Source organism: Rhamphochromis sp. 'chilingali', assembly GCF_963969265.1.
Source record: "Rhamphochromis sp. 'chilingali' genome assembly, chromosome: 20".
Classification (NCBI taxonomy): domain Eukaryota; kingdom Metazoa; phylum Chordata; class Actinopteri; order Cichliformes; family Cichlidae; genus Rhamphochromis; species Rhamphochromis sp. 'chilingali'.
The window spans coordinates 1,086,773-1,102,729 of NC_137947.1; the positions used below are offsets into that span (position 1 = coordinate 1,086,773).

Here is a 15,957-nt window from a genome sequence, read left to right on the forward strand (position 1 = left end):
TTACCTGATGTGTAAAATGTTGCTGTTGAGCAGTTGCTGCTGCTCCTGCTGCAGATAGTGCTGGAGGGGTGGGGGCGATCTCAAAACATTAAACAAGTGTTTTAGATAATAATAAACTTCAAAGACTATTCATACGGACATACTTACTAGTACAAGTCATCATCCAGAGTAAAGTCACAGAGAAGCGTGTACTCACCTTTGCTGTTGTTGCCACTTTGTAAAGTTTGAGTTTCTAATGAGGGTCAGTGTTGCCAGATTGGGTTGATGCTCTAATCCAGCCAGATGTTGTCTATCAATCAAACATAACCATTAAATAGCAGACCAAGCATCACTGCATTAAACACAAAAGAACAGTAAACTGGGTTTGCCAGCTGAATGACTGACTGTCTTTGCATCAGAAATGATTAAATGTATATATTTGTAGTTTCACTTTATTTATTCATATACTGCTGTATTTAAATGTTGTATTTAAATGCAAGTCAAACTTGCATCAGCACAACTAAATTCTCCACCTGTCCCTAGCAGCCAGTGGGAACACAGATGAAGGGAACGCTGGTTTAAGGTGCTTCTGAATTCTGAAAAAAAAAAAAATTCTCAACAGGTTCTTCATCAATCAGCCTATTATTGCTTCATACATCTGCTTTTTTTTAAAATCCGTAAGGGACTTTTAAGAGCCATGTCAGTCTGTTGTAAATGTGTTTTAGGGCTCAGTTTCTGCCTTTATTGTTCTCTGTCTTGTGTGGTTTTTCTGTGTGTTTGTTCATTTATTTTTCCGTCCATCACCATGAGTGACTTCAAGCTCTGTTAATGGTCCTGGATAATGTGACTGATCAGCAGGAACTAATTGATGAGCTTCAACATACTGATGACTTGCTTGGTGAGGAAGCTCCCGTTTGAATTAACACCATGGGCACTTTTAGATTTCAACACAGGTGGTTGATTGTTACACTCTGGAAATGAAATGAAGGTTCGTGTTATTAAGCCAATAAATTATGAAAAACTGGGTTTAGATTCTTGGTGAAAAATGTGTTCATGACGGGGCAGAGTTCTTGCATTTTGTGTAAATTTAAGCATATAACAATTTGATTATTGCTTAATAAAAAAAAAAAAAGACAAACTGAAGCTACACAACACAGGGGGTTTACAAACACAAGTCTCACTTATTGGCTTACTTATTTATTCTATACGCTGTACAGCACATAAAAATTCACATTTTATGACTGGAATGTTTATTTATCTGGGCTAAAGAAAATTTATATGAAACGCGTATACTGCATATTTGCACCATACATAATGCATATTGCAGGAAGTAACACCTGTATGGGCAGAAATCTGTGCCATCAGAAACTGAATTTGAATAAGTTCAATTTGAATTTGAATTGCTCCGATTGAATCTGAATTGTAACTTGAATAAATGCTTTTGAAAACTGAATTTGAATTAGTCTAATTTGAAATTGAATTTATGGTTTGAAAATGAATTGATCCAGTAATGCTGCACTAATGAATTAGACTAACTATTCACTTTAGCTAAAGTTATTAAGTCAGCTAAAGAGTTGGGATGCTGTGTAAGACATAAATAAAGCTAAAACACAAAGGTTTGGACACCGTTTTGCATGTTTCCCTACTGTAGGGGTCTCTGCAAGCATACAGAGGGGGTACCCTGACAGGGTCCAAGATGACAACTTTGGAATTCTACTAGAAACAGTCGATCATATTTGTTGTCAAAGCTGAATTCAGGGCAAACTACGCTAAATTAGCGTTTTTAGCTAACAGCTACAATAAGCATAAAAGTTACTGTACGGCTATCTTTTGTTAACATGACGCTTGTTCTTATACATGTAATACATTTATTACCAACCTGAGAGTTTATCCGCTGGTCATTCGACATGACGAATGACTTCTGAAGTCTTAATTCAGCTCAAGACGCTGTAGATTCCCGTCAGTAACACTTTCGGTCCGCTAGTAAAACGTAGTTCTATTAATCTGCGCTTGAACCGGAACCGGATGTAAGTTCCAAAAAACTGAATTTTGGAACTGAAATTGAATGGTGAGAAGTGAAACTGAAATTATTCGAGAGCTGAATTTTTAAAGGATAAAATGCAGTTTCAAAGCAAATCAATTCATTTTCAAAATATAAATTCAATTTCAATTTAGTGATGATCATTTTCAAACCATAAATTCAAATTCAAATTGAACTTATTCAAATTCAGTTTCTGATGGCACAGATTTCTGCCCATATGTTTAAAAAATGGCTTTGATTTGGATGCAGTCTCATTGCCACACTGCAGCGTACCAGCACAGCACTCCAGTTAGTTAGTCATCAGAACTGGTTTCCTGTCTCCAGCACGAACATTTCCTGTTATTGTTTTTATTTCTTTCGTGCCAATGTCATGTATCCACCAAAATGGATAATACGACCGACCACACAAGCAAAGAATGATGTCAATTACATTTGTTTTACTACCAAACGTAATGAATGTATATGATGAATGAACACTCAAATATTAACATTAAATCTACAGCTTCATGTTTACAATCAGAGATACACAAATGTGTTAGCTGATTTTTAATAGGTTTGATTTGTACACCAGTAACAATAATGTGTGCAACAAGACTGTACAATTAGCCCCAACTCAAAAGATAGTTTTCTTGGCATACGTACATGAAATAATTCACAATCTGCACTTTAAAATACATGAAGAATACAGTAAGGTTTTCTAGACTGAGACGCAGTCTCAGATGGAACCACCAGATTACATCTTCTTGTGCTTTGTTGCCTTGTGTCTTCATAATAGACACGTGAGATGCATTTCCAAAATGTCTTTACCAAATGAATGTGCCATGTGTTAGTTCAGGTCTTCCAAAGAACAGAAACACTTGGAACAAGGAAAACACAAGTGCAGCCACAAGGCAACAAAACAAGTTTGTACAGAGAAGGAAGCAGGCAGTCTAACGGTAATCGGTTCCCACTGCCACCATCTATTTGTGCAAAAAAGTCCAAAAATCAGGTTCACTCCCTCGTCTTTTTCAGGTGGAGGCAGAAGTCTCAGGAAGAGTTTCAAAACATAAGGAAAAAACAAAAATCAGCTGGCATTTGGGACAAAGTGAGAAAAACCTGCAAGTTTTAGAAGTGACCTTTGAAATGCAATCTTGTTCTGGTTTTTTCCTTCCTTCTTTTCCCCCACATGTACTTCTACACTTGTGTTTTTCTCTGGGTTTACTGAAGTACTACAAGTCCTAAGCTGGGGAGAAGCCCAGTATGAGCCAGCGGGGATTCTATATTTGCAATTCAATACTGGAGGAGTGTTTACATGATCTGACAACGACATCCCAGAAATCTTAAAAGCTCAAAAAAGTATAAGAAGCAAACAACTGATCGTTGTTTTCATTTAGACCTCAGAAACGGACTAAAACCTTCAGATCTTCATCAGCAGACGAGGTTGGCCAAATGTTGTATCAAGCAACATGTGGCTGAAAATGTCGATAAAAGCCAGCAAGTGACACCAGGTTACATTTATTGAGTTAAAGTACTTAATTCAAGGTCGTCTCAGTTTTCAGACTGTTAGCAAAGTGAAAGTATTAAAAGTATTGTGCAAGCCTGCCAAAGTTAGGCCTTGTGTGTCTCCAGTTTGTGCAGTCAGGACAGACTACACAATGAAACCCCCCCAGGGTAAAACACTGACCTGTACTGGAGTACATGTTGTGTACAGTGAATATGCAGAATGTTTGAAGCTCATATCAGGCTTCTCACGTTATTCAGAGAACAGATGCAAAACACCAGTTTGCCATCAAGGTCAGTTTTATAGTATTTTTATCCTCAGCACAGCTCATACAGTAATGCATCATATAACAGCCAAATATGGACATGAGGGGCTTCAAACGCATGACTGCTTTCATATTCAGCACAGCATGGCTCCTGTGCTCTCTGCTGCTTCTGTAAAGAGTGGAAAGAAACTGATGTGCATATTCCCCCCCCAAAGAGCTTGACATGACAGTTTGGCCTTCTCCTCCTTTCAGCCGTGCTTTTCATGAAGATTCAAGAATTCATCAAAAACTCATCTGAGCAGCAGCTCTTGAAAAAAAAGAAAAAGCGAGCTACTACAAAGAAATAAACCACTGACTATTTCATCGATTCATATTGCACTTAGCCAAACTTAGAAAGAAGCTGTTGCAACTGATTTAGACCCCTGTGAAGATCACTAACTACTGACAACATGCAACCGCAGTTAGGCTGTTCCAGGAGCATCACACTTCCTATTTTCATTCGATATCCTTTAGTAGTTTATGTTCCCAAAATGACAAATATGAACATTTTCTTAACAAACAGGAAATGCATTAAATCACATGTGCAAGGTGACTTCTGTTAACAAGGCTGCAAATATAAGCATCTTCATTTGAGAGTACAGTCATTTCAATGAAACAACCTTTTTAGAGGCAAATAGCCAACCACCCACCTATACCCTTATTGATTTAAGTGGTTCAGAAGCCTTGCAAGGACTGGCCAACAAACCCTATGTGCAGAACCAGGACACTGATGAATGGAGCATAAGAAAAAACATTGTGTAGTCAAAGCCTAATGTCTTCTATAGAGTTACATTATCATGCAGGTAGTGATAAATCATCAGCAAGTCACTCTGTCACCCTAGGTCACACTGTAGTCTGACTCAGTCCACTGCCTGAAATCACTACATCGCCACATGTGGAGTAATCCACTGCTCAAAGTAGAAACTACAACGCGGAGTAGCTGAGAACGGGACCTTTTTAAAGGTGAAACTATAAACTAGTGACGTGTTTACACAGTAATGTATTATTTAGGCGAGTCTTTAACAAAAGGAAAATCAGACATTAACAGTTCTGTAACGACAAACCTAACCATGTGCAAAGTCCTGGATGACATTCAGGGTTCAGTGCTTTGGTTGTGGACAGCAGAGAATTATTCCACACCACAGCAGGTGGTGTCAGCGCTGTGTGTGAGACAGTATACAGGAAGTGTGTTGGTGGAGTGGCTGATAACTCTGGGCACTGGTTTAAGATGTGATCAGTCAGACCTTAAAAATCAAAATAACTTGAGCTAAATGACACACTAGTTTCTCATTTCTTGCTGCGCAGCCGTTTGGATTGCCGTGGAAGGTCTGAGCTTTTTCTGGTGCGTTTTAGCGAAGACCCTACCTCACCCTCTGTCTCCCTGGGTGAGGCTGCAGCCACGCCTGTCAAGACAGCAGCAGATGTGCTGGCAGCAGTGAAAGACACAGCAGAGCTGCTGGATGTGGAGGGGACAGTTGTGTTGGGCCTGGGTCCTCCGATAGCAGCAGCGCTACTCTCCATCAGTTCACGGAGCTTGTGCTCCAGCTCTGCGAGGCGGGCGTTCTGCTCAGCGATCACCTGGCTCTGTTCCTGCAGCTTCTGCTCCTGGTCCTGCAGCTGCTTCTGCTGCTCCAGCTGCTTGACCCGAATTTCCTGCATCTCCCTCCGCAATACCGTCATCGATGCCCCGTTCACTTTCACCTGCTGCTGCACCTTGGTCATCTCAGAGCGAGAAGGTGTGTTCTTAGCCAGCAAGGACATGGTGGTCAAAGAGGTAGATGGACCTGCCACTGAGGGCACAAGACACACATCTGAGTAAAGCGTGTTCCAGAGTTAGCATAGCGTGTGAAGCAGAGCGCGTGCAGAGCAGTGCAAACAACCAACGGCTGGGGTGGCACGTAAGACTAAACAGGACGATGACTTTCTCGTCTCTCACATTTAGCGACAACTCTGATACAAATGGAAAGCCACAAACGCACAACCACTGTGGCTCACATGTTGCATTTAAAACCTTGGACACCCGGTGCAATAGGGATGCGCAACTATTATTGTTTTTGTCACATTTCAATTACCTGGTGCAGAGCCAATGAGGCGACCAGACAGATCGGCTCCCGGCAGTTTCTTCTTCAGAATGGGGACGATCTTCTCATCGAAGTACTCCATGGCCATGGAGGAGATGTCCCTCAACTCCTGCAGAACCTCATGAGCTCGCTGAGGTGCTCGGGTAGAGTTCACGTAGCGCAACACGCGGTAAATCTCATCTATAACCTGATGACACACAACAGCACGTGATCAGGAGAATACAAATAACAGAGAAATAATGAGTGAAACAGGCTTTTAAAAGCTCGATGCGGCATTCATGTGTGGGGAGCTGACCTGGTCGGAAGAAACAAATGAAAAAGGCTCTGGTATGAGCCACTACTAACAGTTAAAGCATAGTTTTTAATGGTCACATGTTGAACTGTGGTGCAGCTAAGACGTCCTAAACCAGCAGCAACGGCACCAACCTGATTAAAGACGGTTTCAACATCAATAATCAAAGAAATAGTTTTCCTTTTTAATCATGCTGGTACTGTTGTTGATTTAGGGCATTTTCCTTCCACTGCAGTTCAACATGTGTGTTAAGGCCCTGGCCATATTCTGAATCAGTGTGTGTTCTGTGCCTTTAAGAGTCTCTGCAGGGCCTCCACGTGATTGGAGGAGCCGTTTTGGGCCAGCTTTGACCTGCCACCTGCTGACTGACACCCACTATGAACTGGCCATTTCAAAAACCCTGTCTCCCGCAGATGTTCCCCAGGCAGCAACAGCAGACCTGTCCTCGGCCTCCAAACTGGCAGTGCTTGATCTTGTAAATAGCACTGAAGCAGAAGGGGTGAACACCCTATTTTTTTGCACTTTTTCTCTTGTTTATTAAATTAGGGAATTAAAGGTAGTGCTTGTGTTTTGTTTAGTTTGGTTTCGAGTAGGGTTTAGGTAGCACTTCTTTGGAATAGGTTGTTTTGTTTATTATTTTGACCTTTTTTCACCCTGGAGTTTATGGTCTAAGGAGTTTGGAAAGAAAAGCATCTGGACTTCTTTAAGTTGCTTGAAGACGTCTTCGAGCAACTTAAAGAACCTTCACAGACCTGGAGTTTATGCTTTCAGTTTTGTTGTTATTGGTAGCAATAAACCTCACTCTTAGATTGACTATTGGGGGACAGGGGTGTGGAAACCCTGTCAAAGTAGCCATTCACTTTACTTGAATCTCAGTGCTAAGCTCAGATAAAATAATTATTGTGGGTGATTTTAACATCCATGTAGATGCTAAAAATGACAGCCTCAACATGGCATTTAATCTGTTATTAGACTCAATTGGCGTCTCTCAAAATGTAAAAGAACCCACCCACCACTTTAATCACTCTCTAGATCTTGTTTTAACATATGGCATAGAAACTGAACATTTAACAGTGTTTCCTGATGCCCTGTACCAACACAGAGCAGAGCAGCTATCTGAACGCTAACCCAACAGAGGTCGATTATCTTGTTAATAATTTCACCTCCTACCTACGTACGACTCTGGATACTGTAGCTCCTGTGAAAACTAAGGTCTCTAATCAGAAGTACCTGACTCTGTGGTATAATTCTCAAACACGTAGCCTAAAGCAGATGACTCGTAATCTGGAGAGGAAATGGCGTGTCACAAATTTAGAGGATCATCATTTAGCCTGGAGAAATAGTTTGCTGCTTTATAAGAAAGCCCTCCGCAAAGCCAGAACATCTTACTATTCATCACTGATTGAAGAAAATAAGAACAACCCCAGGTTTCTCTTCAGCTCTGTAGCCAGGCTGACAAACAGTCAGAGCTCTGTTGAGCCAACCATCCCTTTAACGTTAACTAGTAATGACTTCATGAACTTCTTCACAAATAAAATTTTTATCATTAGAGAAAAAATGACCAGTAATCATCCCACAGATGTAATATTATCTACAGCTACTCTTAGTACCATTGATGTTAAGTTAGACTCTTTTTCTCCAATTGATCTTTCTGAGTTAACTTCAATAATTACTTCCTCCAAACCATCAACGTGTCTTTTAGACCCCATTCCTACAAAACTGCTCAAAGAAGTCCTGCCATTAATTAATGCTTCGATCTTAAATATGATCAACCTATCTCTAATGATCGGCTATGTACCACAGGCCTTCAAGCTAGCTGTAGTTAAACCTTTACTCAAAAAGCATCTCTAGACCCAGCAGTCTTAGCTAATTATAGGCCAATCTCCAACCTTCCTTTATATCAAACATCCTTGAAAGAGTAGTTGTCAAACAGCTAACAGATCATCTGCAGAGGTTTATTTGAAGAGTTTCAGTCAGGTTTCAGAGCTCATCACAGCACAGAAACAGCTTTAGTGAAGGTTACAAATGATCTTCTTATGGCCTCTGACAGTGGACTCATCTCTGTGCTTGTCCTGCTAGACCTCAGTGCAGCGTTCGATACTGTCGACCATAATATCCTATTAGAGCGATTAGAACACGCTGTAGGTATTACAGGTACTGCACTGCAGTGGTTTGTATCATATCTATCTAATAGACTCCAGTTTGTGCATGTAAATGGAGAGTCCTCTTCACACACTGAGGTTAATTATGGAGTTCCACAGGGTTCAGTGCTAGGACCAATTCTGTTTACATTATACATGCTTCCCTTAGGCAGTATCATTAGAAGACATAGCATACATTTTCACTGCTATGCAGATGACACCCAGCTCTATCTGTCCATGAAGCCAGATAACACACACCAATGAGTTAAACTGCAGGAATGTCTTAAAGACATAAAGACCTGGATGGCCGCTAACTTTCTGCTTCTTAATTCAGATCAAACTGAGGTTATTGTACTCGGCCCTGAAAAGCTTAGAAATATGGTATCTAACCAGATTCTTACTCTGGATGGCATTACCTTGGCCTCCAGTAACGCTGTGAGGAACCTTGGAGTCATTTTTGACCAGGACATGTCCTTCAACGCACATATTAAACACATATGTAAGACTGCGTTCTTCCATTTGTGCAACATCTCTAGAATTAGAAATATCCTGTCTCAGAGTGACGCTGAAAAACTAGTTCATGCATTTATTACTTCCAGGCTGGACGACTGTAATTCATTATTATCAGGAAGTCCAAAAAACTCGCTGAAAAGCCTTCAGCTGATCCAAAATGCTGCAGCAAGAGTCCTGACAGGGACTAGAAAGAGAGAGCAGATTTCTCCTGTTTTGGCTTCCTGTTAAATCCAGAATTCAAAATCCTGCTCCTCACATACAAGGTCTTAAATAATCAGGCCCCATCTTATCTTAATGACCTTGTAGTACCATATCACCCTATTAGAGCACTTCGCTCTCGCTCTGCAGGCCTACTTGTTGTTCCTAGAGTATTTAAAAGTAGAATGGGAGGGAGAGCCTTCAGTTTTCAGGCCCCTCTTCTGTGGAACCAGCTTCCAGTTTGGATTCAGGAGACAGACACTATCTCTACTTTTAAGATCAGGCTTCAAACTTTCCTTTTTGCTAAAGCATATAGTTAGGGCTGGACCAGGTGACCCTGAATCCTCCCTTAGTTATGCTGCAATAGACGTAGGCTGCCGGGGGATTCCCATGATGCACTGGGTTTTTCCTTTCCAGTCACCTTTCTCACTCACTATGTATTAACAGACCTCTCTGCATTGAATCATATCTGTTATTAACCTCTGTCTCTCTTCCACAGCATGTCTTTTATCCTGTCTTCCTTCTCTCACCCCAACCAATCACAGCAGATGGCCCCGCCCCTCCCTGAGCCTGGTTCTGCTGGAGGTTTCTTCCTGTTAAAAGGGAGTTTTCCCTTCCAACTGTTGCCAAAGTGCTGCTCATAGGGGGTCATATGATTGTTGGGCTTTTCTCTGTATCTATCATTGTAGGATCTACTGTACAATATAAAGCGCCTTGAGGCGACTGTTGTTGTAATTTGGTGCTATATAAATAAATTAGTCATGTGACAGCTGAGTGTCTCAGCCCTGGTAGTTACTTGATCAAACCCTCCTGATGATGAGCCAACTGCAGACTGATTTCCATAAACCTTAATAGGACAATGCAATCAAACTGAACAAACTAACGAGGAAGGCTGGTTCTGTTGTTGGCATGAAGCTCGTCACCCTGGAGGTGGTGATCAGGGACAGAATGCGGGCAAGACTGCTGGCAATCATGGAAAATGACTCCCCCCTACATAACACACTGGACAATCTGAAGAGCAGTTTCAGCAACAGGTTCCTTCAACCTGGCTGTCTGAGGGAACGTTACAGGAGCTCGTTCCTTCATGCTGCTGTCAGACTCTGTAATTCATCCACATCAGTCAGGTCCACAGAAATAATCACACCTCACTGCACCCTGTCACTTCTGTATACCACCATAAATACCTGCACACATACTTGTCCTTTTATATTTATATTCATATTTATACCTATATCTAGGGCCGCTCGATTATGGCAAAAATGATAATCACGATTATTTTCACTGAAATTGAGATCTCGATTATTTGACGATATTTATTTAATAATAACAATGTGTTGAATAATGACTTTAAAAAAATAATATAAAATAGTGCAAATACTGATAACAGTGCAAATGTTTGCAATATAAGAAATAAATGTAAACATCTATGTTTAGTGAGCTTTGCAGTGTTGCTCTGTGGTGCAGCTACACTGTAGCAAAGTTTACACACTGTGTCTACTTGATCCAGTCTGACTCCATGAACCCATAATGCTTCCACACCACTGAAGGTTTTTACCTCTTTTTAACCAACAGCAGTCACTCTCCTCTCCAAATAACTTCTGCTTAGCTTTCCGAGCTTCCCTCGGGTCCTCTTAATTGTTGTGACGCGTGTTCGAAATGCAGAGAGGTGCGCTCGATTTGCCACACGGAGCAGCGCGAGAGTAAAGCATGAGGGAGGGGCTAATAATCGGCTCAGTCATTTTTAATGATCGTTGAAAGCCCAGATCGTAATCGTGATTAAAATTAGATTAATTGAGCAGCCCTACCTATATCGCTATATTTAAAAGCACAAGAGCCATATTCAGCATCTGGATTTGACTAAAACTTGCTTTTATTGCTTTGGACTCATCTGTTTACCATCCTGCATGTAGCGCCAGACCCAGGAACAAATTATAGCATGTCACGGCAAACACCAAAGTGGGGATTCGTTTCACTTTATTAACAGACAGGGGTCCATAGAACATAAACTAAATACATAAAAAAGAAAAATAAATGTGGATTAATGTGGACTTGCTGCAAAAGGAAAAAATGAGCTTTTTAAATGAGAACTTTTCCCTTCTGTCTTGAAAACTACTGATGCTGCAGAGTTGTTTGCCAGTAGCAGCTACACTAACCTTTCCGGGGATGAAGCAACACAGGTTGGAGTCCACATATTTCATGAAGGTCATGTTGAGTAGTGAAAGGCGGGTCTCCACAGCAGCCAGGATGTCAGCGTGACGGGCCAGGGAGTGGTTTCTCCTCTCTGACTCTCTCCTGGGAGACAATGGAAACATGAAGAGAACTTTAAAGAATATCCATTTCTATGTATTGTCATTTATATCATTCATATGATCTTTTTCTTGACATCATTAAGAAAAAGATTTACTGTTCAAGACTCATTTGACTTGTTTTAGAAGTGGGATTCAAACTTGTTTGAAAAGGATCAGAAATAGAGCCTGTAACAGACACAGGAGGCACTCACAGCCAGCACAGCACAAAAGCCTGTGATGACGTCAAGAAACTATTGTAGGTTTGACTAAGAAACAACACAAAAAACCCCAAAAGAACACAGTGTCTGAAAGATGGAAGTTACTACTCCAATTAAACCTCCTTATTATATCTGTATTTGTAGGAGTTTCTCTTTCATAGAGGGCAAACGAGTGGGAGGAGAATATTGAAATGAATGACACAAACATAATTTACTGAGGTTTGGGGCATGGAGTTTACTGCCAACTGCACAAAATTAAAAGCTGAAAAGTTGTGGTTGTGAATACTAGACAAAGTGTTTAGACAGAGAAGTGCTTTCAGTGTTTAAGGGGTGTGTGTGTTTCACAGGCATAAAGTGATTTTTGGTTTATGGTGAGATGGAGGCAGATGATCCACTGAGGCGACGCCCAAAAGAAGCTGCCAAAAAAGGAGGCTGACGAGGGGACACACACACACACACACACACACACACACACACACACACACACACACACACACACACACACACACACACACACACACACACACACACACACACACACACACACACACACACAGTAAGGTAGACCCTACAATAATACATACAAGAGAGAGAAGATAGATACATATTGTGGACACAATACACCATGCTCACATATGCTGTAAGAATCTTGGCTTCTTGTTTACACAGAAACCAAGCAGAAGGGAAGAGAGCCTCTGACCTGCTTTTACTTTGTCTGGTAACTATTATCTGAAGCTACCAGGCCTCAGCATCAGGCCGACACCATGAACTTCACACGAAGGTCAGATAAATAGGGCTGGAATTAAAATGGTGACATACCGGCAGCTAGGGCTGGGCCATATCATACCGTTCACGGTAATACCGGTGTAATGTTGGGCAATGATAAGAAAATGAAATATGGCGATAGAATATGGGTAAAACACGCATGCACAGTGCCTTTGTTTACATACGCACACGGCGGCGACGCAGAATGAGAAGAGCGAAAGCGGATCGTTGAATGAAACCATGAACCTGAACTGGTTTGTAAAAATGCTGCAGCTTCACTGGTGTGGAACTGGTTTAGCTTTCGTCCCTCAGATACACAACAAAGCACTATTTTTGGTAGCGCATGCTAGCGGGCCGTCGTTATTACCGTGTTTGGAAAATACGGCACACTTAAAATCAATCCTTTAATTTTTCTGAAAGTCGACAGAGCCCCTTATAACCCCGTGTGCCTTATGTTTGAACTCTGGTTGTGTTTACTGACCTCGAAACGATTTTATGTGCACGGCGCTCGAAAATCTGTCAAATGTTTCAGTACGACTTTGCTGAGCTACAAACCCGCACCGCTTGATGGATTGTCGGAGCGTTACGGCTATCGTAGGCGGAGCGATACGTACTGTGCTTCAACATAATGTTACCGTGTTGTGTGTATATAACCTCTTTTTAAGTGTTGTGGATGTTATACATGGTTATGCTGAGGATGTGTCGGCCAGTTTCCACTGGAAATGCCTTTTGGTTAAACTGTCAGCGAGGAATTTGCACTGTTACGTTTTTATATAACTTTAATGCACATAAAAAACAGCTGCTTGTTTCAGTGAAAATACATAGATGGGTTTTTTTTGCACTAATACAGTTGTGGAGTTGTAAAGTATTTTGCCTGGTGTCAATTATATCGTCAGTTATATCGTTATCGCAAATTTTCAAATGTATATCGTGATAAATATTTTTGGTCATATCGCCCTGCTCTACCGGCAGCCACCAGTAGAAATGTGAAAATCCCTGATGATTTTTGGAAAACTTGACCTTTGACCTTGAGGTTAAGATTACCCGGATTTAAACTCATCCAAGATTTTTAGTAGATGCACCTATGGTTTGAATTCTACGTCGCCTCATTCTTGAGTTGTTGCATTCACAAACTTGGGTGCCCACACTGCCTGCTCATCTGGCTGGGTGATAGCAAAACCCCATCAGCCTTTTACAGCTGAGGGGTAATAAAAAGGGTCTGAAAGCTCAGACTGTGTAAAGCAGTCCCAGCCACCAGCACAAATCCCTAATAAGGACACACAAATGACCCTTCTCTTGACATTTAGGTATGAACACAAAGCTGAACCCGTATAAACGGACACTGCAGCCTGACTGATTATCAAGCTTCTTCCCTGTTGGAGTTCAGGGTCTGGCCGCTGTGGTCGGCTTAGCATTCAGTCAGTTTTCACATCACTCTGGGATCGTGGCTAGCTTAGAATTAGCATGCTATCTGTGCATGTGCTTGGAAGGAGCTGAAGTTGTGTTAGCAGCATAATGCAGCTGTTTCTATCCTGGATGCAGTTTGGACGTTACCCATCATGCTCTCGTCCTTGATGGGAATCAAGAACTTAAATCCCACCCTACTGACAGAAGCACCTTACCAGAAGGATATCATGAGAACACACTTTGTTTGTTAAGGATGTTTTATTTGGTTTTGTCTCCCAATGTCCTAACTCACCAACCAGTACCTGTAGTTTTGTTTTATGAACAATGACTTTTCCCTCCTCTGCATTTAAATACAATGCTTTCATTTAGTACAAGGTACATGTGAATTTTATATCCCAGCTTATGAAGAATTTAGAAAAAATACTTGTGCAAGGATGAGATGATTATGACAAAAAAGCGCTCTACATAAGTGCCAGCCAATTCATTCAGATCAAGGAAAAAGTATAAAGTCATTTCCAAGCTTCTTAAAGTTGGCCAAATAATTAAATAAAGGAGAGTTCCTGAAGAAAACCAGAGTGCAGTGAGAGTGGAATAACTTGTGATGTGATACTGACCTGGGCAGCTGGGCTTTGACTTGCCTCTGGCACAGGCTGTGGTAACGCTCCACCTTCAGGAATCCCTGATTCAGGACACGCTGGCAAATCATGTCCATACGCTTGCATACCTGAAGACAGATCAGAGAGAACAGGTGGACAGGTAATCTGATGAGTACGTAGCAATTCAGAGTTTCAAGTTATTTGCCTACATGGGATTCTTGACACAGTGCTTTGGATAAAGTGGAGGGCTTCCAGTCTCTACATTCACAGTTTTAAGAGCTGATACATTGGCTCTTATCATTCCTGTTGTTTTCAAAGGAATATTTACCATCCTCTCTTACAATCCTGCTGCAAAAACTACTCCCGGATGTCACCGTTAAGGGGATCAGAGGAAAAAGCAATGGCTGAATTCTACTTTGGGTTAGACTGGAGGAAACGCTTTCTGCTGCTTAAGGAAAAAGTCCACATTTACAGAAGTCATGAAGTCACTTTGTTAAACCTGATCATCAAATATCAACAGTCATTTGACACTGACCTGATACGTATCTGCTGACACAGCTGCACCGCTCATACTGGTAAGTAAGGTATGACACAGTCCACAGAGCATTGTGTAATGACAAAAAAATCTTCATTGCACATCTTGTTTGTATTACATGTCACAATACTTTGCATCAAGAGGGGAGTGTTTAGTAGCTATGAGTATCTCAGCAGGAAAACGGTTCGTTCATCTGCAAATGTCAGTGAAAACACGGGTAGTGCACAGCAGTCTTATTACCTCACTTAGCCAGTGAGCCACGAACTCCTCAGCAAACGCAAACTAACACATGACAGCGACTGATTCTGCACAGCAGGAGAAGAACGAAGCCTCCAGGCTGTGTGCCGAGCAGACTGAAGTGTAGGTGAATGGAGCTGCGAGGCTTCTACTAACCCCACAGAGTTACACAAGGACAGCCACGAGCCCGGTACTGGCTGCAAACAACTCCGTGACCAACACTCATCTGCGCTCTGACAGTTGTGTGATGGTGATAGTGTTGTGTCGTGTATCCCAGCCCTGCTCATCTCGGCCGTCTTGCTAATTCGAGGAGCACAATGCGGGCCGTGGCTGCAAACAGACGGCTCCAGACTGGAGCACGGATGTGAAACAGCCTGATGTCTGCGCTGCCTTTACACGAGTGCTACCCAAACAGGATTCGGAGCCCTGGCTAGCATTAGCTTTGCTGCTGTTTTTGTTCTCACCGAGCGCAGCAGGCTGATCTCATCGTAGGACAGGAAGTTGAGGATGGTCTCGATGGCCACGATGGGCAGGCCCAGCAGGGGGTTGTTCTGGTGCTGCTGGTCCGATGGAGGGGGTGTATGTCTTAGTGACACGATATCTGAGTCCAAGGACCCAACACATCCATCAACTCTCTCTATCACGGCCGCCATCTTGCTTTGAGACAGAGGAGCCGGAAATGACGTTTCAATAGGAAGCTCGTGCCATTTTTTCTTCAAAGATGGAAAAACGGACTCTGCTGTTAACAGCCAGCCGGACAGTGCGGTCCACAGTCATTTGAAACCACCATGAGCTGCAGCTCTCACATACATACATTAAATGCTGATGTGATCCTGTGTGATGAAGACAGCAGCCACACTTTGTTCATCAGAAAGTTGGTGC

The 15,957-nt window shown here is 41.9% G+C and overlaps 1 protein-coding gene across 1 annotated transcript; it reads right to left on the minus strand.

Annotated features, from left to right (window-relative positions):
* Positions 1–2,553: 2,553 nt before the first annotated feature.
* On the minus strand, positions 2,554–15,745 carry fbxo28 (F-box protein 28). Its single transcript, XM_080868557.1, has 5 exons — positions 15,540–15,745; positions 14,322–14,431; positions 11,183–11,321; positions 5,877–6,072; positions 2,554–5,594 (listed from the first exon to the last, which is right to left on the minus strand). The coding sequence occupies exons 1-5, from the start codon at positions 15,726–15,728 to the stop codon at positions 5,092–5,094; spliced, it is 1,137 nt and encodes a 378-aa protein (XP_080724683.1). The 5' UTR covers positions 15,729–15,745; the 3' UTR covers positions 2,554–5,091.
* Between the last annotated feature and the right edge of the window lie 212 nt (positions 15,746–15,957).